This window comes from Mirounga angustirostris, unplaced genomic scaffold (genome assembly GCF_029215605.1).
Source record: "Mirounga angustirostris isolate CCGP_5_RB_7025 unplaced genomic scaffold, mMirAng1.0.hap1 SCAF_1, whole genome shotgun sequence".
Classification (NCBI taxonomy): Eukaryota; Metazoa; Chordata; class Mammalia; order Carnivora; family Phocidae; genus Mirounga; species Mirounga angustirostris.
Genome location: NW_026991709.1, coordinates 212,233,884 through 212,256,584, shown reverse-complemented (window position 1 = coordinate 212,256,584; position 22,701 = coordinate 212,233,884). Strand labels below are relative to the sequence as shown.

General features: G+C 60.7%; 1 protein-coding gene across 8 annotated transcripts in view; it reads left to right on the top strand.

The window, feature by feature from the left end:
* KDM4B (lysine demethylase 4B) overlaps window positions 1-22,701 on the top strand; it is a 135,055-nt gene that overhangs the window by 38,008 nt on the left and 74,346 nt on the right. For 5 of the 8 annotated variants that reach the window (XM_054505023.2, XM_045863262.2, XM_045863260.2 and 2 more), the window contains 5 exons: window positions 7,179-7,344; window positions 10,621-10,680; window positions 12,543-12,718; window positions 13,545-13,659; window positions 17,772-17,965. In XM_054505023.2, coding sequence (XP_054360998.1) covers window positions 7,204-7,344; window positions 10,621-10,680; window positions 12,543-12,718; window positions 13,545-13,659; window positions 17,772-17,965 — 686 coding nt within the window. In that variant the 5' untranslated portion in view covers window positions 7,179-7,203. The remainder of the gene's footprint in view (window positions 1-7,178; window positions 7,345-10,620; window positions 10,681-12,542; window positions 12,719-13,544; window positions 13,660-17,771; window positions 17,966-22,701) is intronic. The other 3 variants (XM_045863263.2, XM_045863261.2, XM_045863264.2) reach the window with 2 other exon arrangements.

The window sequence follows — 22,701 nt, the reverse complement described above, 5'->3', positions numbered from 1 at the left end:
GTACGGAGGTGGGAGCCCGGAGCTCAAGGCTGGGCTGGGAGGTGTGAGCTTCATCCGATGGCCAGACCGCCTGGCACGGGGACTAGTGCGGGCAGGTGGAGGTGAGGGCCCGGGATAGAGCGCTAGGGGAGAGATGCCCCCTTGGGGCAGGGGATGGGCCTCACCGAGAAGGACTGCGGTCCCCAGGGAACTTTCAGACCTTGTGGCATGGAGCCCCTAATACTTTTCAAGTCAAATGTAGTTAAATGTTTCTCAAGGTTATGCTTCCTTGTAAGGTTCCATTTGCTCAGAGGACGTACTTTCCAGCATACTGAATGTCAAAACCTCAAAGATGCAGGTCCCGCTCATTCAGTTTCTGGAAGATGTCTGCCATTGGGCCTCATAATCCCATGGGGTCAGTCTCTGAGCTCATCAGTCAGAAAACCAGGCTGACTCCCGGGCAGGGGCAGTCCTCTCATCTCTGATTCTGGCTCCCATAGAGACGGACAGAGTGTGCGCTGGCCGAGGGGCTGTCCCCTGGCAGTGGGAGGCCCATCCCTCAGGCGTTTCTCACCCACTCCCTGGGGTGGCTCTTGCGACTCAGTGCACCCCCACTGTCAGGATCTGGGGGGGGCCTCTGCCCCAGGGTTGGAGTCTAGATATGGGGAGAGCCTTCTGCTCCCGAGGAGGTGGCAGCGGTTGGGGGGGGCGGTGTTGGGAAGGACCGCCACCCAGCCAGGCAGTGTGGTGCCCGTGGTGTTGGAGGACTCCTCAGGGTTGCCAGAGTGTCCCGTCCCCAGCTCATGAGTCCCTACATTTGAAGACTGTCCCGGGTCAGATGCCAGTGTAGTTCAGCAGCCCAGGAGGGCTTCCCTGGGCCCAGGTGACCGTGACCCAGAGAACGGCCCAGACTCCAGCAGGTAGCCCCACTCAGCCCGGCCCAGAATCTCTGCTCTTGGGACACATCCCTGGGCTGACAATGCTCTTGTTCCTCTTCGGGGGGTGGGGCGGAGCTGCCAGGGACAGCGGGGCACTGCCTCCGCGCACTGTGATCGTTGGTCTCAGGTGATGGACCACCGGGGGCTGGGAGGGCATTCAGGGCAGGAAAAAGTGACCTTAAAAAAGTAAGAGCTATATTGAGAAGTAATTCACATGTGTGCAGTCTACCCCTTTGGAGTGTGTACTTGTTGTTGGCACATGCGGATACGTGCTCGTAGCCTCAAAATGAGGAGCAGAGATAGGGATGCTTGCTTCTCCTGTTCGAGGTTTTGTGGGTTGGGTCAGGGGAGTCGTAGCCGGGGAGCCCACCAAGAGGCCGCCCTTCCTGTTGGAGGATACACCCGGTGGACACCCAGCTGGCTCTGTCTTCAGGATGCTGGCCAGTCTCTGCACAGGTGGTGGGGCCTGGCCCAGGCCTGCGCCTCCTGCATGCTGAGCATGTGGCTGGAAGCTGAGCGATACTCAGATTGAACAGGTGAGGAGATGAGGACGCCAGGGTCCCCGTCGTGTGAGGGGGCCTTGGCTCTCACAGCCCAGGGAGTCTCACGGGGCTGGCATGGCGATCCCGAAGAGCTTTTCAGAAACACACTCACCTGAACTCGCGCGAGCTTCCTTGGCTGCTGTAACCAATGGCCATGAACCTGGTGACTTTATTCTCTTCCGCTTCTGGGAGGCCACGAGTGTGGGTGAGTCCTGCAGGCTAAAATCAAGGCACTGGCAGGGTGGCTCCTTCTGCAGATTTCCGGGCAAAACTGATTTTCGTGATTTTTTTCAGCTTCAGAGGACTGCCTGTTCTCCCTGGCTTGGGGCCCCTTCCTCGGATCCATCCAGCCTCTGTGCCCGCATCGCATCTCTCCTCTCTCCCTCTTGTGGGGATCCAGGATCATCCCCATCTCAGGGTCCTTAATTCATCTCACCTGCAAGGTCCCTTTTGCAGTGGAAGGGGGCATAGTCATAGGTCCTGGGGATTAGGACGTGGATATCTGGGGGGGCATTCTACCGCTCACCACAGTCTTGTCCCAGCTAACCTCTCCCACCCGCCGCGCCCTTTATCTCCCTCTTCCCAGCACTTGTCTCCTCCTTCCTCGCTCTTGGCAAGTTTTGTTGCCTCTGTCCTCGAAATGCATCCCGTCCCCTCCTCCTCACTACTGTTGTCCCTAGCTCTGCCCTTGTCTGCCAGCTTCCATGCTGGCCCTGTGCAGCCAGGCCCGACGGCAGAGCCTGCAGGGCCCAGGGTAAAGCGAAACCCCGACGTCCCTCATTGTAAAATGGAAGAAATTCAGGAGGGCGACAGCCAAGCGTTAAACCCGGGCTTGGGCGACTGCCGGGGTCTTGCCCCCACGATGCCGGCCCTGCCTGTAGTCCGTTTCCCACAGCCAGAGGGGGTTTCTCAAGATGTAAGTGGGATCTGTGTCCTTGCTCTAGACCACCAGTGGCTTCCCGGTCAACCCACCGCAGCACATGCCCCGCTATGTGGCCTTCTTGGCCGGCTGGCCCCCACCGTGCCTCGCCGAGGTCTGCTCCCCTTTTCCCGGCCACCGCCAAGATCCTTCCCTCTGCCTGGGATTTTCTCTCGCCCCAGACCTCTGTATGACTTGCACCCCCTTCCTGTTCGATATTAAATTTGTCAGTCCCCGGCCTGGCTGCTTCTGGCTCCAAAACTTCAGCCCTCCTGTTCCTTGGTCGGCCCTGGTGTTGGCTCAGCCGAGGAGGATCCCCAGCACCCGGGGCAGGCGGGTGGGCTGCCAGAGGACCCGTGCAGAGTGCATACACACCGGCTTCGCACCGTCCAAGCTGCTGAGCATGCGGAGTTTCATGTGATTTTGTCAGCATGGACTGGAAACAGATCCAGAGAAGTAAAATCCCCTCCTTGCTCCCCCGCCCCCAGCAGCGCACCTTTCGCCCCAGAGGAACCGTCTTCCTCTTCCTGGCCTGGGGGACCGAGAGAAAGGGGCCCCCGGTGGAGGGTGCGCCTGGCCACAGCTCGGCGGGCCAGCAGGGCAGGGGTGCAGGGCCCTACGGGAAGCAGCACAGGAAGGGCCTGGTGAGCAGCAATGTTCGTGTCTGCCACGCTTGCTTTTGCTGTCCTTAACGCATGTGTGTATTTTATTTTTATTTTTTTAAAGATTTTATTCATTTATTCATGAGAGACAGAGAGAGAGGCAGAGGCAGAGGGAGAAGCAGGCTTCCCGCCGAGCAGGGAGCCCGACGCAGGGCTCGATCCCAGGACCCCGGGGTAATGACCTGAGCCGAAGGCAGCCGCTTAACGACTGAGCCACCCAGGCGCCCCGCATGCGTGTATTTTCACAAAGCACTTCCAGGTGCATGTTGGGCATCACGACCACACCCCTGCGTAACACAGTGACATCCTAAACACGAATGACCGTTTCCTAGTGTCACCCAACATCCGCCCTCGTTCAGATTTCCCCCCCTCGTCCCCATGTGTCTTCACACATCTCTGGGCGTGCGGTGGTGGAGCGGAGCCCGCTCTTGTTTCTTCAGGGGCAGAGCTTTCTTCCTCTTTCTTCCTTGCTGTCCTCCTCCCACTCTCCCTCTTTCTAATGGGGGGCTAGTGAGCAGCCTTACGGAGCTATAATTCACATATGGAGTTCGCCCACTTAATGCGTACAGTTCCACGGTTTCTGGTGTGTTCACAGAGTTGCATGACCATCGGCACAGTCAGTTTCAGAATATTTCCATCACCCCATAAAGAAACCCCAGACCTCAGCCTTCTGTGTCTGGTTCCCTCCCTGAGCGTCGTGGGCTTGGGTCTGTCCCTGGGGCAGTGCGTGTGGGCGCCTCGCTCCTGTTCGAGGCTGAGGGACGTGCCCGTGGGTGGGGGACACGCCGTGTGCATCTGTTTGTCCATCGAGGGACACTCGGGTTGTTTCTACCTTTTGGCCATTGTGGACAGTGCTGCTGTGAACATGGATGCACACATTTTTGTGTGGACACACGTTTTCATTTCTCTTGGGCCTATTTCTACCGGTAGAATTGCTGGGTCGTCTGGTAATTCTAGGTGTAACTTTCTGAGGAGCCGCCACACTGTTTTCCTCAGCGGCCGCCTCATTTTCCATCCCCCGCAGCCGTGTGTCAGGGTTCCCGTTTCTCCACATCTCCCCAGCACTAGTTGTTGTCTGTTTTTTTGTTTTTATTATTTTTTTATTACAACCATCCTGGTGGGGGCGAAGCGTCTCTTGCGGTTTTGGTTTGCGTGGTCCTGATGGCTAAACGTGTTGATCGGCATTTTGTGTGCTTGTTGGCCACGTGTGTATTTTCATTGGAGAAATGTCTGTTTGAGCCCTTTGCCCACTTGTTTACTGGGCCGTTTGTCTTAAAAGTCTCCTGTTGTGAATGCGCCCGCTTTTTGGCACACCACTGACCTGTGAAGAGCGCGGTGGTCTTTCCGGAGTGGCCTACACGTTCCCTCAGGGGGCGCTCGCTTGGTCCTCTGCCCCCGCCGTGTTCCCAATAAACTGGGAGCTTGGCCCGGGGCTGCTGTTCGCTGAGATTCCTTTTTCGTTTCTTAAGTATGTACACGTATGATTTTTTATTTGCCTGCCTTCATAAAATGCGTCAAGGGTATGGAGTGTTGGGATTATAAACCATTTTAATTTTCTTCTTTGTATTTACCTACTCAGAACCTTCATTTCAAAAGGCACAAATAAGGCAGAGGAAAAATCACACATAATCCGCCGCTGAGCTGCATGTTGATGATGCCGGTGGTTGGAGTAAAGCGTGTCTCGCCGGCGCGCATGTGCAGAAAACCCACCTGCTGTCTCATCATCTGCTCTTTCCACCTCCTGGATGGGAAACTGCTCTCTGCATCATGATTTTTGATGTGTGAGGGAGCTCGTGTGGGCAGGACCCTGGGCTGCCCTGGCTCTGGCTGGGACGAGCTGGTCCTGGGGAGGTGGTGGGCGTACCACACTGCGCCATCCCCCCCCCCGCCCCCGCCGTGCCGGGTGGCGGACGGGCCGGAGACAGCCTCCACCGGAGGTGACACCGCTTGTCCCCTGTAGGCCACACGTGAGCTAGCCCGGGGGCAGAAGCAGCCAGCTGGCCAGGATCGGCCAAGCCAAGGATGGGAGCTGTTGGGTGTGGGGACTCAGGCCCTGCCACCTACCTGCGTGGGGCCTCGGCACATGATTTTCCCTGTGGCCTCAGTGAGCTGTGCAAAACGAGCTGATTGTGTGGAGTGGACGAGTCACCCACATCAGTCACGTACATGCTCATGTGCCCGCTGCCAACCAAGCTGGGCACTGTCCACGGCAGGCTGAGGGCTTAGGACCAGGGGCCACGACCAGGGGGGATCATGTCCAGCACAGGCTGAGTTGCTCACCCACACGAGACGGGTGGTTGGCAGGGTCACTTCGGGGGCTCACCGCACTGTGCCATTGGGGGGTGGCAGGGAGCGGGGTGGGAGTTGCAGGGTTGGGGGTGGCAGGGAGTGGGTGACAGGGGTGGGGAGTGGGCTGGTGGGAGGCTGGTGGGGGGTGGCAGGGAGTGGGGTGGCCTGTGGGCTTCGGGCAGAGGAAGCTGGTGTCGAGTTCGAGCTGGTGTCTCGTGTCTCATCTGAGGTCCCTGCCTAGGGAGGTCTCCCCACCACCCCGCCCTTCTGCGGCTCCCTCCATAACTAACAGCCCAGCTCAGTCCACACTGATGTTCCAAGAGTGTCAGAGTCAAGGTCATCCCCCCGGGCCATGAGCTCCCCCAGGATGGACACGCTGTGTCCTGTTGCCAGCCGCGGAGGCCATAAGTGAGCCCCACATGGTGGCATCTGGTCTGGAGGGGGGAGGGCAGGTGGGTTGGGGGCTTGGGTGGGGCTGCAGGTCCCGGGCCCCGGCTGCAGGCGAGGGGGCTGGCTTGGGATGGCGTGGTGGTCAGTCCCAGGGGCTGGTCAGGGCTCCAGTGGGGCAGCCTGCTGGGTGGGCAGCCTGGCTGTGGCCCAGGTCCTGTGGTACCTGCTGCCCTGGAGGGAGCTTGCTGACAACCCCTTTCCCTTTATTAAGCTGTGTTTTCACGTGGGTTCCCTGTGATTCCACCCAGAGCTATTGTCACACAGTGCCATGCACACTCCTGCTTGGTGGCCACGCCTCAAGGAGAAGCCTTGGGACTTGCTGTGTACATGGGGCAGAGGGCCATGGTGGGGTCCCAGCCCAGGTCAGTGATGACCCCCCAGGTCAGGGTCCTCAAGAGCCCTTACTGGCAGTGCTATCCCCCTGGTCCCAGCCCCTTCACCACAGGTGGGGGTTGGGGAGTTGAGGGCAGGGCCTGGAAGGGGTGCCTGAGGCCCCCAGAACCTACTCGGCAGATACTGCAGGCCTTCGCAGCCGTTCCTGGGCTCATGCTGCCCTCTAGTGCCTGCCAGGGGGAGTGCCATTCGGGGAGGCTGCGGCGGCAACTTGGCGACATGGAAGCCCCCGTCCAGGGCGGGAGGACTCCCTGGCCGCCTTTCTCTTTGCCCAGCTTACTTGAGGGTGAGAGGAAGTTGGGTTTGGCGAATTGTCTTCCCGGTTCTCAGGTCTGTATGCACTTGGGTTCTGACCTCTTCCAAGGGACCTTTCCCCAGAGTCTGTCCCCAAGCCCCTCCCTGCTTGGGATTGGCCACCGACTGCCTCGCTGGGTCCCCTTACCTCCTGGAACAGGAGGGGGCTGCTGCAGTGTGTGGCCTCCTCACCAAGAGGAGCCTGATCCCCAGCCTCTCTTCGGATATCCCCAGCGTATCAGCCACGCTCTCGGCTCCTACGCAGAAACTTCCAGGCTTGGTTGCAGCTGAGGGTGACACTCACACCCACAGCCTCACTCACCTTGGAAAGCCCACCACACGGGCTGCTGTCGGTGTGGGTATCCGGCTCCGAAGTAGATGCGTTGATTTGAAGCTGATGCCGGCAAACCTAGATGAAAAGTCCCCGATAAGGAAAGCTTTTCTTTCTCAGGGCCCCTGGATTGAAATTAGTGCTCCGGCTCCCAGTATTGCGTTGGCTCGGAGAACTAGGGCGCCTCTGTTTTTAATTAGTTGCAGTCATTTTGGTTTTTTGTGCCAGTGCGGAGAGATGGAGTTCGCTCCCAGGCTCCTCTCTGGCCCCAGCTTAGCTGCGCGGCCCCGTCTTTGTCTTCCCGAGGCTGCGGGTATTTTTAGCATGTCCGGACGGGTGGTGGCACTGACGCGCTCACGCTCTCTTGTCCTCCCCTCACAGGTGTGACAGCCTCTCTGCGGCAGCCATGGGGTCTGAGGATCATGGGGCCCAGAACCCGAGCTGTAAAATCATGACGTTTCGCCCAACCATGGAAGAATTTAAGGACTTCAACAAATACGTGGCCTACATCGAGTCCCAGGGAGCCCACCGGGCGGGCCTGGCCAAGGTGGGTGACGCCCCGGGCCCAGCGCCACCTTCCACCAGCTCGGCCCTATGCGGGCCCCGGGCCCCGGGCCTGGCGTGGCCATGGCTGTGGCCATGTTCACCGAGCTGCTCTGACCTCGTTGTCAACAGATGTTACGGAGTTCTTCCCGCGTGCCAGGCTCTGTTGTAGGCCTGGCATGCAGACGTGAGCCCCATAGCCCGTGTCCCCGCGGGAGCCGATGGCCAGGGCCAGCCTCGGGGGCAGTTGGCGCCTCGGGCTTCGTGGTGGCGACACTCAGAGCTGCTCACCCTGCGGCGGGAGGGCGTCGAGAGTCGGGGAAGGCTTCTGGGGAGGCCGGTACCCGTGAACGGTGTCTCTTCTGTGGCGTGTCACTCGTGGACACATCCGTGCGTGCGCATGGTGAGAGCAAACAGACAAACGCAGTCTGGGTTGCTTCTGACCGTGACCGGTTCGCGGGAAGCTGCGTGCGTGGCACCGCTCGCCAGTCATTTGGAAGGTGTGTTGCCTGCTTGTCTTGCGGCCTGGTGGCTCCCCGTGTACCTGGCTCTTCCTCCGTGGTGCCTGCTTCTCTGTTCTTGAAACCGAGGAGTCGACCTTTGTCCACAAAGGGCCAGAGAGTCATATTTTCAGTGTCGCAGGTGGGGCGGCCTCTGTCCCACGCTCAGCCCCGCCACCTTGGTGACCCGCGAGCCGGTAGGCGTGGCCGTGTGCCAATAAAACTTCACTTATGCACGCCGAAATGTGAATTTCACGGGACTTTCGCTGGTCCCGAAACATTTTTCTTTTGTTGTTTTTTTTTTCCCTAACCATTTGAAGATGAGAAAAAACAACACCCCACATTCTTGGCTCTCGGGGCCGTACAAAAGCAGGCGGCGGGCGGGATTTGGCCCAGGGCCGCGCGGTTTGTGCCGCCTGGCGGTAGTGGGGAGAGGGGTGTCCCCCCCCCCACCTGGTTGGGGTGGTTTTGTTACGGGTATCAGTCCCTCTCCTGGTTATGGTCATGCCTCTGATGTCAGCCCACGGAGACACGGCGGGCAGTCCGCTTGCTGCGTCGGCTTCCCTCTTGATTTTGTTCATGTACACGCGCCAGCATTCATACGGCGTTCCACGGCCCGGACAGTTGGGGACCAGAGCCCCCACTGTCGTGTTACCTTTTCTCCTCCCGGAAAACTGCGTGAGGTCCCGGGTTCTTGCGGGTTTGGGGGTTTTCTGCCCGGCTGGCCGAGGGCAGGTGTCCGCTGTCGGGACAGTTTCCTGCCTGCTCTGCCCTGTCGAGGGTCCCTGTTGGCGGGGGGGGGGGGGTTGTGGGGGGAGAGCCTCCTCTGCCTTGTCTCCTGTCGTTGGCCTGCTTTGACTTTCCCCGGGATGCGACAGCCCTTCTGTTTCTGGTTCAAGTTGTCCCTTGTGCTGGGAGGTGTCGCAAGTTGCTGTCCCGCACGGCTCTGCCTGGGTCATCGTGAGGCCCCCACAGCTCTCATCCCTGCTCCTCTCTTCTGTCTCACTGTCTGGGGCTCCTCTTTCCTGGCCGGCCCCCGGCCCTGGCCGTTTCTCGAGTTTTCCATTCACGGCGCTGTGGTGGCCGTGGGCTCCGTGTCCCCTGCGACCCAGGCCCCCCACGCCTCTACCTGCCTTTGCCCCTTCCCAGTTCATCTCCTTCTCGGCCTCTGTGCTTCTCCTTTGAGCCCCAGTGTTCCTGCTTTGAGCTCTAATCTCAGCGGAGTCATTTGGCTCATTTATTTGGATCGAAGGAAGCTGTTTGGACTGGGTGTTTCCTGAGGCAGGAGTTTCCTGGGTCTGTTTTCCCTCCACCTTTCGTTTTGTGTGCTCCTTCTCAGCTTCTCGAGGGGGATTTTGTGTGCGGCTTCCTCTGTGTGCGGGGCGGGGAGGGGCAGCGTGGGGCGGGCACGGATTCTGTTGCAGCTTGAAGGACGTTGGCGATTGCAGAGGTGCGCTGACCGCGTGCACACACTTGTCCCTTCTCTCACCTGGCTGGGACCGTGTGTCGGGCCCTCGAGTCCCTCAGCAGCCTCCGTGCCACTCCGGGGGGGACAGATGGGGCTCGGGAGGCACGTGCCGGGGGCCTTGGGTAACCCCTGTCCCCTCGGGTGGGGGTGCTTGGTTCTCAGGGCTGCTGGCCTCTTTGGAGAAGGAACACGGTGTCCTGCTGCCTGAGCCAGCTCTGCAGGTGCCGATGTCCCCTCACCCTGGTCTCACTGGTCTCGACCACCTTTCTTTGTGCATCTGTGTGTGTAGTGCTAGGGGTTTTCAGTTTCATCCCAGCTGTATTCCTCACCCCCCGCAAAAGCTCCGGTGGGATTGGGTGGGGGTGGCTGTTCAGCAGGTATAGCTGGGGCCAGGGGCCAGAGCCAGAAGAGGCTTTGAGGGTGTGGGGAGCCCCATTTTGGGGCTATTGGGGCACCCCTGTCTTGTTCTTGGCTGTTCTGTGCATGCCCCTGCCCCCTCAGGCCAGCGCTGCACCCCCCTGCCTCCCTGCCCCCAGCCAGGCTGCTTGGGAAGCGCTCGGGCGGGAGGGAGTGAGGGAGGGGCATGGCGCTGGGTCCTGCAGGAGGGGTCAAGGTGCTTCAACGCTTGGGTGCATCCCTAAGGACTGTCCCTGCAGGTAGGCGGTGCCCCAGTGCCTCCTCCAGCCACCCGTCCCACTACCTGCAAAATGGCTTGGGGAGTGGGAGGTGTCGGGGGCAGAGGCCGGCCCCTCACTTCATTCCCTCTTGTAGGGTCCCCCGCACCTTCTAACCCAGCTGCTCAGATGCCCCAAGCCACCTGCCTGGTGCCGCCTCATCCACCGGGGGAGTGTGGCCTTTCTGTCCCGCTCAGCCTTGGCTGAGGCTTGCCCTCCAGGAGCTTCGAGGGCGGGCCAGTCCAGGGCCACGCCATGCCCGCCAGACACCGAGTCGAGGAGTCAGGAAGCTCAAATGTCTTCCAGCGATATCCGTTAGAGGTTGTTCGCCCCGAAGCCTCCCTTCAGACCCTGGTCTCGCAGAGATTCGAGGGCATCAGGCCCCGGCACGTTGATTTTCCCGAGGGCTTGGGGTCCTAGACCCGCTGGAAGTGGCTCTGTGTCACATGCCTTTTTCAGAACCTGCCGAGTGTGTGTCCACGCAAGTGCAGGTCGTGCGCGCCTGAAGCAGTCTGTTTGGTTCTCCGGCGTCTTTACGCAGCAGCGCCCGTGAGGGATGGAGGAGACGGGCAGGGGAGTCCACGGCTCTCAGGAGGGAGCCGAAAATTTGGGAGTGACGTGTTTGCTTCATTTTGCAGCCTTGGTGTCTGGGCAGGCTTCGTCTGATGGAACTGGCTGGGCGAACCCCCGTTTCCCCGGTGAGCACGTGTGGTGGTGGGGGGGAACGCCGCTTCCCTGCCAAGGGGAGGCGCCACCCCTGTGGCTAAGGGGCTGCTCGGAACCTCTTCCTCTGTGAGAGCGTCTCCCATGCTGGAGCCACCGGCCCTTTTGTTTGTATTTCTGGTGCTTTCGGTCTCAAGTGTGTTAGTCGATCGCCTGACTCTTCAGATTTCCTGCTTGACATCTAAGAAAACCGCCGACCGGCAGGCTGATCCCAGCACCCTGTTATCATGAGGCCTCATGCCACACATGGGCAGGCAACTGTGGCCACGGAGTCGGGAGAGGGCATGTCCCCAGAAGGAGCTTTGACCGAGCAGCCGTGTCCCCATTTAACTTCAGTCAGGGTTCCCAGCCTGGGCCCTGCTGACGCGGAGGCAGGTGGTTCCTCTGGGGGCATCCTGGACGCCGTGGGGCCTGAGCAGCGTCCCTGGCCGCACCCCTGTGATGCCAGGAGCCCTCCAGTGGTGGCAGCCACAGATGTCCCCAGACACGGCCCAGCGTCCTGACTTCCTCTCATTGTTCCTGTTACTTATTTGTGCTCCGTCAGCAAATCGGCGAGGGTGCTGCTGGCGGAAGACCTCTCTGTTGTTAACCGGCAACCAGGGGATGAGGGTTTCATGGCCAAGCAAAACATTTTCTTGCACTGATGTCTGTTGGGGAATCCTTGGGGATGGCAAGGATCTCAGCTGTTCTGGAAGCTGCCGGCAACTTGGGCATTGGTGTGGTGTTCTTCCCTCGTTGGCCCTGAGCTGGGGGAGGCCTTGGCCTCCCCAGAGTTCTTGGCTGCCGCACTGAGAACAGGTTGGTTGAGTTCCTTTTCCCAAAGCTGCTGGGTGGCCCGCTGGGCTCCCTGGAAGGAGAGCTGTTTGTAGACACCTGCCCAGGACTGGGAGAGACCAGCCCGTGTCGGCCCCAGGGGCCTTCAGAGAAGCGAGCCGGGTACCCAGGGGGCCCCAGCCCGGCCCAGAGGGCACGCTGAACGGAAGAGGGGGAAGCAGGAGGGCGAAGAGGCCAGTTGGGCAAGCTCGGCGCTGACCCAGTGCCCCCTACCCCGGGCGGCCCTTCCCCAAAGCCCTTCCTGCAGGCCTTCCGGGGCCTCTCCTGGAGAGGGGTGGGGGTGGTCCCCTGTGGGACCCGCTGCCACCAGGAAACAGCTGTCCTATTCCTCAGAGGTGACCTTCTCAGGTCTTGTTCCCTCACGTTTGTGGCATTATCGTTCTCCTGCCTGTGGTGCCTCACCAGCCCTTCTCTGTCCTTTGCACTTAGGACTTGTCCCTGTCTTCAGTTTCCTTATCCCTTACGGTGCTTATCATCTGCTCGCTCCCACAGTGGAAGGCCCTCACGGATGTTTGTTGTCCGGCATCCCCCCGGTACCCAGAGCTGTGCTTGCCCCTAGGAGGTATCCCGGCCTCCCGGCCTGGCCCGAGGGGTCCTGAGCCAGGCTCGCAGCGCTGTCTTCTGCAGCCGGGGGTTCGGCCGCAGAGTGCCTGAACAGGCGAGAGTGTGGGAGCCCCACTTGCTCACTTTGTGATCGTGCACATAGACATGGGGGCGGCCCCTGGGCTCTGGAGGGGACCGCTCCCAGCCCCCGGAGCCCAGGCTGAGCTGCAGAGGCTTGGCGGGTGGCGTCAGGAGGCCAGCATGGCTGTGCTCCAGCGGGTAGTGTCCGTGGCCCCGCACAGGTCACTGTGGGGGGTCTGAGGAAGTGTGCAGATGGTTCCTGGTGCCCCTCGGTGTGGGACCTGGACGTGTTCCCAGGGCGCCACCGCCGGTCTCCTGGTGGGGGGGGCTGTGTGTCCTCCCGTCTGCAGGCGCCGCTGACTCCCCTCTCGTCTCGCAGATCATCCCCCCAAAGGAGTGGAAGCCCAGGCAGACGTACGATGACATTGACGACGTGGTCATCCCGGCCCCCATCCAGCAGGTGGTGACGGGCCAGTCAGGCCTTTTCACACAGTACAACATCCAGAAAAAGGCCATGACAGTCGGGGAGTACCGCCGCCTGGCCAACAGCGAGAAGTACGTGGCCGGGGGTGAGGCGGGTGTCGGGGGGCGCCCTGGAACCCCATCTCTGAGGAGGAAGCACACCTGAGGGCCTCCAGGCCCCCTGAAGTGGGGCCCTCGGCGGCTCCTGGTTCTGGGGGTGCAGAGAGAGTGGGACATGGTGGGGACTTGTCCTTGTCTTCCGTCCCTGGGCTGCTTCCCCACACCCTCCTGCGACATCTCCGGTCCGATGGTACCTCCTCGGGGTTTCCTGGGTCACACACGGGCACACTCACACGCATTCCCTTGCACATCCGGGTGCGTTTGTGGGCATTCCCGGCACACGCCCCCGGGCTCACTTGGGCGCCCGCCTCCACTGTTGACTCTTGCTTGTTCTCTGTTCCCCAAGCCTCCCTGGCTGGCCGAAATTTGTGCATTTCCGGCAGTCTCTTCGCTCTCAGACATAAGCATCCCACGGGGCCAGGGCGTCGTCTGCCTTCTCCTGCTGTCCTGGCCCCCGAGACAGGGCCCGGCCTCTGGTCGGCGCTGCTGGTATTTGCAGAGCAGAGGGCTGAGGAGAACCCTCAGAGCCTGCGTCCCTCACCTGCTCCAGCTGTCCCCGGTGTGTGTTCCGACTCGGGTGCCCCAGGCCCTGGTGGCCGACGAGATGGGACGAGTGGGCGTCATTCCAGGGGGGCCTGCTGCCCATCCTGAACCCCCTCAGCCCCGAATAAATGCTCTCCCAGGGCCACATCCGTGTTCTCCGGGCTGTGCCCTGAGGTGGGGACTGAGAACGTGTATCCGGCCGCGCCCTGGAGGGGTGGGCCCCACGGCCATGGTCGCTGTGCTGTTCATCCACCAGGTACTGTACCCCGCGGCACCAGGACTTCGATGACCTGGAACGCAAGTACTGGAAGAACCTCACCTTCGTCTCTCCCATCTATGGGGCTGACATCAGTGGCTCTTTGTACGATGACGTGAGTACCCGGGGCCCCCGAGAGGTTCTGGGGGAATGAGGGATGCCATTTCCTGGTAAGCGGTGGAGGGAAAGGTGTGTGAACGGGACTTTATCTTGAAACCTGGATGTTACAATGCCGCGGCCAGCTTAGCTGGGCGTTCTGTCGGGCTCTGGTTACAACCACGTGCCAAGTCTCAGGGTGAAGAAAGAAGGAATTCCAGGTGTGTTTCTGATTTGCAGAATCTTTCCTACAAAACTGTCAGCCCATCTTGCCCTGATCTGACCTCAGGTAGCCTGCAGCTGACCTCCCAGGGGCCTCCTAATCCTCAGTCTAGTACTTTTCCTCTCCAGTTCCTAGCACTCTGTCTTGGGGGAGCCTCGGGGCCCTGAGTTCTAGCCCTTGGGAGGGCCCTGGGGGTAGCTGGGGCAATGGAGGGGCCTCATGCTGGCCTTGGCCTGTTCAGGGGTGTAGACCAGACATTGGTGGAGACATGATGCAGAGGCCCCACCGAGGTGCTGCTGTTCAGCAGATGGGGGTTTGAGTGGGACCCACACTTTTTTAGGGGACAGTTTATTAATATTTATGGGCCCTCTGCTAACCCTAGGTTGGTTGTACCAAGACTGATTGATTTCTAAGCTCTTAAGTCTGACGTGTGTTCTGCTCTGGGGCTCTCCCTGGAGTGGCCCCTCAGCTGCCATCTTTGCCCCTTACCCTGAATCATTACTCTGAAGGTCATCTCTTGCTGGAACATTCTATCCATTCATCCATTGTCCTCATGAGAGTAGCTGGAGGTGCCTCCTGAGTCCTGGGCTTGGGTGGCGCTGCCGTGGATTGGAATAAGGTCCCCTCCTGAGTAGGGTCAGGACCCTCCTGAACCCATTAGGACAGACTTGCGTTTTCCAAAAGGTGTTGGAAAGACGTGACTATCGCGTGGGTCCCAGCAGTTCGCCCAGCTTGGGGAGCCTGTCTGACCTGTGGCCCACGGGCCTTCCAACTAGGGGGTCCTGCTTCGTGGTGAGGGCGGGTTTGTTCCTCTGAGCTGGGCACTAAGGGCGTGTCAAACTCAGGGAGCTCACCCCTAAGAACCCGAGGGAGACGCCCTCGCCCTGGGAGGTCAGGGACTAAGCTGACTCCTGGCCCTGGTTCCCCCTTCTTGGACCTTGGTTTCCCCATCCACAATGAGGGGTACGGCAGGTGCGTGGCTGCCCTCCAGCAAGGGTGTTCCGGACAAGGAGGTTTAGCTTCTCCCTGGGACCCTGAGCTCATCCACTTGGCCTTGACCCCACAGCAGTGGCAAGTTTGTGAGGCCACGTGGCCAGGCCTCATCCTCGTGAGCGTGCCGTCTGAGGGCAGAGCCGCAGGCATGCCTTGGATGTGGCAAGGACAGGAGGGCGGGGGCCCAGAGGCCCTGTCGGCACACACCTCTAACATGAGGGGGCGCAGCCCAGTCTCTCGCGCTGCCCCAGCACACCTCAGCTGCCGTGCGGCTCACCCCAGGGCTTCGAACTTTCCAGGACTGAGCGGTTGCCCTATTGATGGTTACAGAAACATTCAGCACCATGAGCCAACTTGCCCTTGCGCCTGGCTCAAGGTGCAGAAGTTCCTGTGGCAGATTGAATGAGGGACCGGTGGGGCCGTGTCCCTGGGCTTTCTGGGGCCTGTCTGGGTCCATCCACCTGGGCGGTGGCTGCTGGTCCTGTGTGCCGCCTCCAGACGCCAGCCCTGCCACTGCTCCCCATTTCTCTGCTGGCTTCGAGGGCTTCCTGGCCCTGCAAGAGGGGCCCAACTCCCCAAGCCCCCTTTCCCACGTCAGACCGCCAAGGCCTGGAGGGACCCGTCATGGCAGCCCCAGATCAGGCCTCGCCTCTGACCCCATTCCATCTGGGTTCGTGGCCCCTCCTTGAAGGGCTCTGGCAGGAGGCCAGCACTGGGTGTCCCTGGGTGCTGCACCCCCTGCTCTGTGAGAGCATGAGGAGAGAGATTTTCCTGGGTCCTCTGCGGGAGCCCCGTTCTTGATGTTTGTGACCTTCCGTCCTCCTCCCTGCCTCAGGTGGGTACCTTGGGGCTCAGTGGCTGGGAGCCTTGTCCCCATCCCCATCCCGCTCTCCATGTGCAGTCCCAGCCATCGGTGCTCTTGACATGGCCACGGTTGGGATGAAGCTCTGGTGCTCGTCGGCTGGCGCTGGGCAGCCCCGTGCCGGCCTGCAGTTCTGCTTCCTGGACTCCGAATCGTGACTTCTAGGAAGGGAATCTGACCCCAACAGCTGCCGGGTTGGAAGAGCTGAAGTTCCTGTGTTGTGTTTAGGACGAGTGGGAAGTCACACGCCCGTTTTCTTTTCTACAGAGTTCTACGAAGTTAGTGCTCGTGGGGATCGTTCGTTTGTTTGTCCATTGTCTGACCTGCGGTGTCTTTTTTAAAGGAAGCATTACTGAGGTGTAATTCACACACCACACAGTTCCCCCACATAGAGCACACGATTCAAGTTTCTACTGTATTTCACTGAGTTGTGCAGCCATCACCACAGTCAATTCCAGAACATTCTGTGAGCCCCAAAAGAAGTCCCTTCCTCATCAGCAGTCACTCCCTGTCCCCTCTCCAGCACCCACGAGCCCCTTCCTGTCCGTGGAGGCGCGTGTTCTGGACGTGTCACACGCGTAGACTTACACCCCATGTGGCCTTGTGTCTGGTTCCCTCCCTGACTGTCATGGGCTCAGGGTCTGTTCCCGGGGCCACGCGTGTCCGCGCCTCGCTCCTGTCTGCAACCCAGTGACCTGCCCTTGCGTGGTGTTAACCGTTCACTTGGACTGTTTCCACTTTTTGGCCACGGCGAGTCATGTGCCTGTGAACGTGCATATGTGAGTCTGTGCAGACGTATGTTTTCATTGCTCTGGGCACGTCCCTAGGCCTAGAACTGCACTCCTCACGCGCTCATTCCACGTTTACCTTTTGAGGAACGGCCCGTGATTTCCCCCAGCAGGAGAGTGTCTGAGGGCTCTTCTCCCCCCGCCCCACATCCTCACCAACACTTGTTGCTGTCTGTCTGTTTGACCCTGCCAGTCCTAGGTGTGACGTGGCGTTGGCACTGGGGTTTTGATCTGAGGTTTCCTGCGGGTTAATGACGTTGAGCATCTTTGCACGTGCTTGTGAGCTGTGTATATCTTCTTTGAGGAGAAATGTCCATTTCGGCCCTTTACCCATTTTTTAATCGGGTTATTTTTTTTTTTCTATGGTAGTTATAAGGGCTCTTTAGAGAGGGCACAAGTCTCTTACTTGATAGATGACTTGCACGTATTTTCTCCCCTTATGTGGGTTCTCTTTTTTACTTTCTTGATGTTTTTTTTTAAAGCACAGAAGTTTTGAATTGGATGAAATCTAATTTATCTGTTTTTGTTTTACTCGAGGGCTTGTGATTTTGTGCTTGTGTTCCGGGCTTCTGCTAGGGACTCGCCTTGCCAGGACCAACCACTGGTTCAGGGACCTGTAACGGGGAGGGTATGAATGGGATGTGAGGCAGAGTGGGCTTGGGACGGAGAGAATGCTGACGCTCGCTCAGCATCTCCGCAGGCTTGGAGGGGTCTCCAGGGACCGAAAATGGATTGATCTGTATTTTATGAGCTCTCGTGACAAGATGGGACCCGTTTGTGGCGTTAGGAATAGATGAGTCCGGTGGGCAGGGATTCTGGCCTTGTTTGCCTGGTTCCGAAAGCCGTCCCTGTCTCTTCCGGCAGAAGGTGCCGGAAGGGCTGTCTGGCACCTTTGCTGAGCTAGCCCCATTCCACGATTGTCTTCCTCCTTCCATGTCATTGACTTTGAGGCACGTTAATTATTCACAACCAAACCTCAGCCCTCACAGCGTGGCCTTCACTGCCTGTGATTAATGCATAGCTCGGCATGGCATCCAGAGAAAGCCTGCCTGACTGCCTGGCCCAGGCTGAGGGACTGGTGTCTCAGTGTGGGAGTAGCTCCCACTGGGGTTCAGACACTGGGGCGGGTGAAGCTCTGACGTGGGCAGGTTTGGGACTGGCCGTGAGCTCTCAGGCCCTCTGTGGGGGCTGCCCCGTAGCCTTCCTGTGCTCCCGCCAGCCCCTGGGGGTGACCTGCCACCAACCATGTGCTCGCCGCCCTGCAGGATGTGGCCCAGTGGAACATCGGGAGCCTGCGGACCATCCTGGACATGGTGGAGCGTGAGTGCGGCACCATCATCGAGGGCGTCAACACCCCCTATCTGTATTTCGGCATGTGGAAGACCACCTTTGCCTGGCACACGGAGGACATGGACCTGTACAGCATTAACTACCTGCACTTCGGGGAGCCCAAGTCCTGGTGAGTGTCCGGCTGGCAGCCAGGCCGTGGGGAGGGGCGGGCTGCCCACGGGCTCCTCAGGGGCTGGACAGGTGTGGGGGCGCCTTCGGGTGGCCCCTCGGGGACAGGGTTGGGTCTGTGGCCGGGCAGGCAAAAGTTGAGGGGCTCTGGCAGCTTGTGATATGTTGTCCTGTATCCTGTTGGCTTCAGGGGCAGCCTTGGTTGGTGATGAGGGGATGCGTGTCCCCAGAAATAAGCTTCCTGCTCCTTGGAGCTCATGGTTTGCGCCTCTGGTGGAGGCGTCCGTGGAGTGTCTGTTGTACTGGGGACTCTCCCTGGGGTTGTGGGCCCTGGGGGGTGGGTGGCCGTGAGCCCTGAGCCTCCCCTGGCCTCCTCTGTGGCCTCCAGGTTCAGGGGTGGCTTTAGCAGCCAGCCCTCTGCTGTCAGGGCTGCAGTGGGCGTGTGTCCTGAGGGCCGCCCTGTGAGCGATGGGCCTGGCAGGCTGGGTCAAACATCCAGCGTGATCTGTGTTCTGGAATCTGTGAGCTGAGCACCCCCTCCACACCCAGCTTCTGCCGGCGGGACAGCCGGGGGCTGCCCTCTGTGCAAGGTTGCCTTTGTTCACTGGGGTTTCCAGCAGAGATTTCTGAGCTGGGCCTTTACATCTCCTTGCCTCTTCCCGGCTGTCTTAGAAGGTTTTATTGCAGTAATGGTCATAGCTCAGAGGGAGTGGGAGGGGAAGCAGGAACCCCAGGAGCAGTCGGTGGCTCTCTGGAACGCAGCCAAGCGCCTCCGTGTGTTGAGATGGTGGGGGCTGGGGCAGGGAGGCCCAGCTTAGTTGGGGGCCCAGGCAGACCCTAGCTAAGGCGCCGCTCACCTCGGTGACCCAGGCTGAGCCTGTGCCCATGGGCATGGGGCGGAGGCCACCCCCGCTCCCTTGAAGTCACTGGGACGTCCTGGAGCCCTTTGCTAAGAGAGGGTGGGAGCAGACTCAGGAGCCAGCAGGAGGCCCCAGGGGGGAAGCCAGGCCTCCCTGTGCAGGGGTTGGCTATGGGACCACCCTTTCCTCACCTCTGAGGTGGATGCAGTGGGACCCCAACCCTGCTCTCTGGCAGGGGGCTCCTGCTCTGACAGGGAGGGATGCGGAATCATTGGGGACGAACACAGTAGGGGCTGTGTAACAAATGACCACAAACCTAGGGGCTTAACACAACACACATATGTTCTCTGACATTTCTGGAGGTCAGGAGTCTGACTCAGGTTGCACCAGGCTAAACGCAGGCATGAGCAGGTTCCTTCCAGAGGCCCCAGGGGAGACCCAGCTCCGGCCTTTTCCTGGCCCTCGGCCCCCCCTCCATCCTCACCGCCAGCAGCGCAGGTCTGCCCATCTCTGGGACTCCCACCCTCTGCCTCCCCCTCGTGAGGGCCTCGTGAGGACGCCGGGGCCCCCGGGAACCCAGGGTCAACCCCACCTTGGGGGCCTTGACTTAATCCCGTCTGCAGAGTCCCTTTACTGTGTGAGGTGACATCCTTACAAGGTCTGGTGATTAGGATGTGAACATCTTTGGGGCCGCCGTCCTGCGGCCTCCGGCCCTCTGACCTTCGCATTGTGCTGCTTTGTTACCTCGTGTGTTGGCTGGGATCCTGTTAGAATTCCACAGGCTTCTTGTTTTCAAGCCACTTGTCTGTGGCTTTGCAGCAGCTCTTCATCATTGCAGCCTCTGGCTGGGAGGTATTTAGCTTTTAGGAAAAATTTGGAGAGAGAGTGACGGGGTTGGTGAGGCCAGAGGCCTGAATCTCACACCCCGTGTGGTCCTGAGCAGGTGGGTGGAGGCATGTTCTGGTAGGCGGTGTCACCCCAGTGCTGCCCAGGAGGTCCCAGTGACAGCTCGGTTACCCCGTCCCCTCCGTCTCCATGGCCAGGCCAGGCTGCAAGTCCGCGGAGGCCCCAGTCTAGGCCTGTGGAGAGGGGCTGCGCTCTGCCCCAACCCCACAGCTGTGAGCAAGGCGTGGTGGTGCAGCCTGTGGGGTGAGATGCTTGTGTCCCTTTCCTGGGGACTCTGCCCGCCGGCTCCCAGCAGTTGGCGTCCTCCTGATGGGCCGTGGCAGGCTGAGCGCAGCTGAGGACTTTCTGATTCACAGGCCGGGGGTGTGTGCACGAGTGTGTGCGTGTTTGCACGTGAGTCTGCAAGTTTGCGCAAATGTGTTTGTGAGCGTGCGTATGTACACACGAAAGTGTGTGCGTGTGCGTGTGCGTGTTCGTGTGCATCTGTGCACACGTGTTTGTGAAGGTGCGTGATTACGCGTGTGCGTGTGTAAATGTAAGTGTGCAGTCACGTGTTTGTGCCGTATAAGTGTGTGCGTGTGCTGAGGCCCCAGCTCACTGGTCTGGACGGTCCCTCTCGCTGGGGGCCCCGGGGCTGGGGGTGGAAGGGAGGGGCTTTCTGGGCCCTCCCAGCACCGTGTCCCGGTCACGGCCCCGCGCCGCTCCCCGAGCACCGCTAGAGGGCGCCCCCGCCCTTCGGCCCTAGCTGCTGCTCCCGGCGCCCGCGGTCATCTCCCAGCTTCTTCCACCCTTTTTATGGACTCCTGGACCCCAGCAGTGATGGTCCCAGAGGCTCCCTGGGGGCGGCAGCAGGAGGAGAGTGAAGACTGCCGGGGTGGGCAGTGGGAACGCTCAGCTCCCCACTGACGCCCATGTTTTGGCCAGGGTCTACCAGCCAGAGGGATCGGAAAGGGAGAAAACCCACCTTTACCTGAAAACACAGAATAGAACAAAAGAAAGGAGCCACGGCTGAATCCTGGCACGTGCCAGCCAAAGGCAGGTTGAGCTTCGGCCACGGCCCTGCCTGAGGTTGCGGTGGCCTCGGGCGACTGGGGGCAAAGCGTGAGCTTGTGGCTGGCAGGGAGGGTCACAGGGCGGGTGACTGGGGAAGTGGCCTGGGGAGCCCAGGGAGGCAGCTGGGCCAGGCCAGTCCTGAGAGGTGGGGGGGAGGGGGGGCTGGCTTCGAGGGAGGTGAGGGAGAGGGCACTGGGAACGTGAGGGGTGGCAGCCCCCGGCTGACAGGGCAGCTGACGGGCAGGACTGATGTCTGGCTCTGCACGCTCACCTCCTGCCTCCAGCAGCTTGGGGTTCTCCAGGCCGCAGCCCCAGCACCCCTGTCCCCTGCCGTCCACCCACCCCTCACTTCCACCCCTTCGCCACAACCCACTCCGGAGAGCCCTGGGGCAGCATTCGGCAAGGCCAGCATCGGGCACAACAGCGGTTCATCTGAGGGGAACAATGTTCCAGAAGGCAGGCTGACCTTGGTCTTGGTTTCTGGTCCTGAAGGGGGATGGGATTGCACATGGGGTTCCTCGTGCTGAGTGTGGCCGGTGGGAAGAGGCTTCTTAGTGCAGCTGTTAGGATCCAGCTGTTGAGGCTTCCCACCCCCGCCTCTGCCAAGCTCCCTGCTCCCCCAGCCCCAGCAGCTCAGCCCAGGCACCATGCCCTCTCCCCGGGACCCGGGTGGGGGTCCAAGATGTTGGCAGGGCACCCCATGCTCGTATTAGCTGTGTGTGACATTGGCATATCTCCCCATCAGATTGTGGACCCTGGGGGGGGGCAGGGCCCTTGGTCTCCGGCCACCCCCACCCCGGGTCCCTAGCCCCCAGCAGGGGCCTGGTGCAGGGAGGGGGCTCTGGCCTATCAGGGTCCGGGAGTGCCGGTGCCGTGTCCATGGGAACTGATCCTCGGGGCTGAGACGCGTCTTGGGCGCCCCTGACACCAGCCCAGGGGGTGGGTGCGGTGCCTCTCGTCCCTGGGCTGGTGGCTCAGGGGCCACTCAGTGGCGCCCTGGCTCCCTGCCCTTGCCCGGGGCCCGGGGGCTGCTCCCCGGCAGATAGCGCTCCCGCGCCTGTCTCCCTGATTGCGTCGTTTCTCCGGCGTCTGCGGCAGCCTAATTGCAACCAGTTCCGATTATTTCGGTAGCTTTTTTTTTTTTAAGTGTCGCCATCCTCAGGTTTACAGCGTTTTATGAAGCCTTTCGGGGTCTGTTGCTACTTCGGTAGCGTGATTGGCGTGTCACAGCGGCGGGAACAGCCTGGTGCCGGTAAAAGCGTGGAATTGCTTCAAAAGGCCGGCATTGGGTGGTGCTCCCAGGCAGCAGGGCTGAGAGCATGTGAAGCGTTGGAGTTGCTTCAAGATCCCTTTTGAGATGGGGACTTAAAGTAGACCTGGCCCTTGCAACTCACCCCCTCCCTGGCCTTCCCGGGGCGCAGTCGGTCAGCGGGGCCAGGGGGGCGGGCACGCGTGGGCCTGGGCGTGCGGGGGAGGCTGCGTGATTCTACCCTGATTCAAGTGGCTTGGCCTGCAGGGCGGTGCTGGGAGCGGGTGGTGGGGCAGCCCCGGGGCTCGGCATCCGGGGAGTGGCACCCGCCATCCCTGGCCCTCCTGGAGCCCCTGGTGGCCGTTGCCCGCACGCTGTAGGCCCTGTGGGTCCCAGGCCTTGTGAGCAACCAGTGGGGAAATGGAAGATTATGGGAATGGCACCCCCACCTGGCCCGGCTTCTTGCTCAGATCCAGCACCGCACACAGCGTTCCCAACAGCATCTCCTCCTGTTCTCTCTGCAGCTTCCTTGTGCCCATGGGTGGGGTCAGGGAAGGGTGGGGGAGGGAGAGGAGGGGGAGGACAGGCCTCCCAGAAGCCTACTCCGGGCCCCCGGGTGGGGACAGCCAGCATTCCCTGCAGGGTGTTTGTCTGGGCCCTGACCCTGCC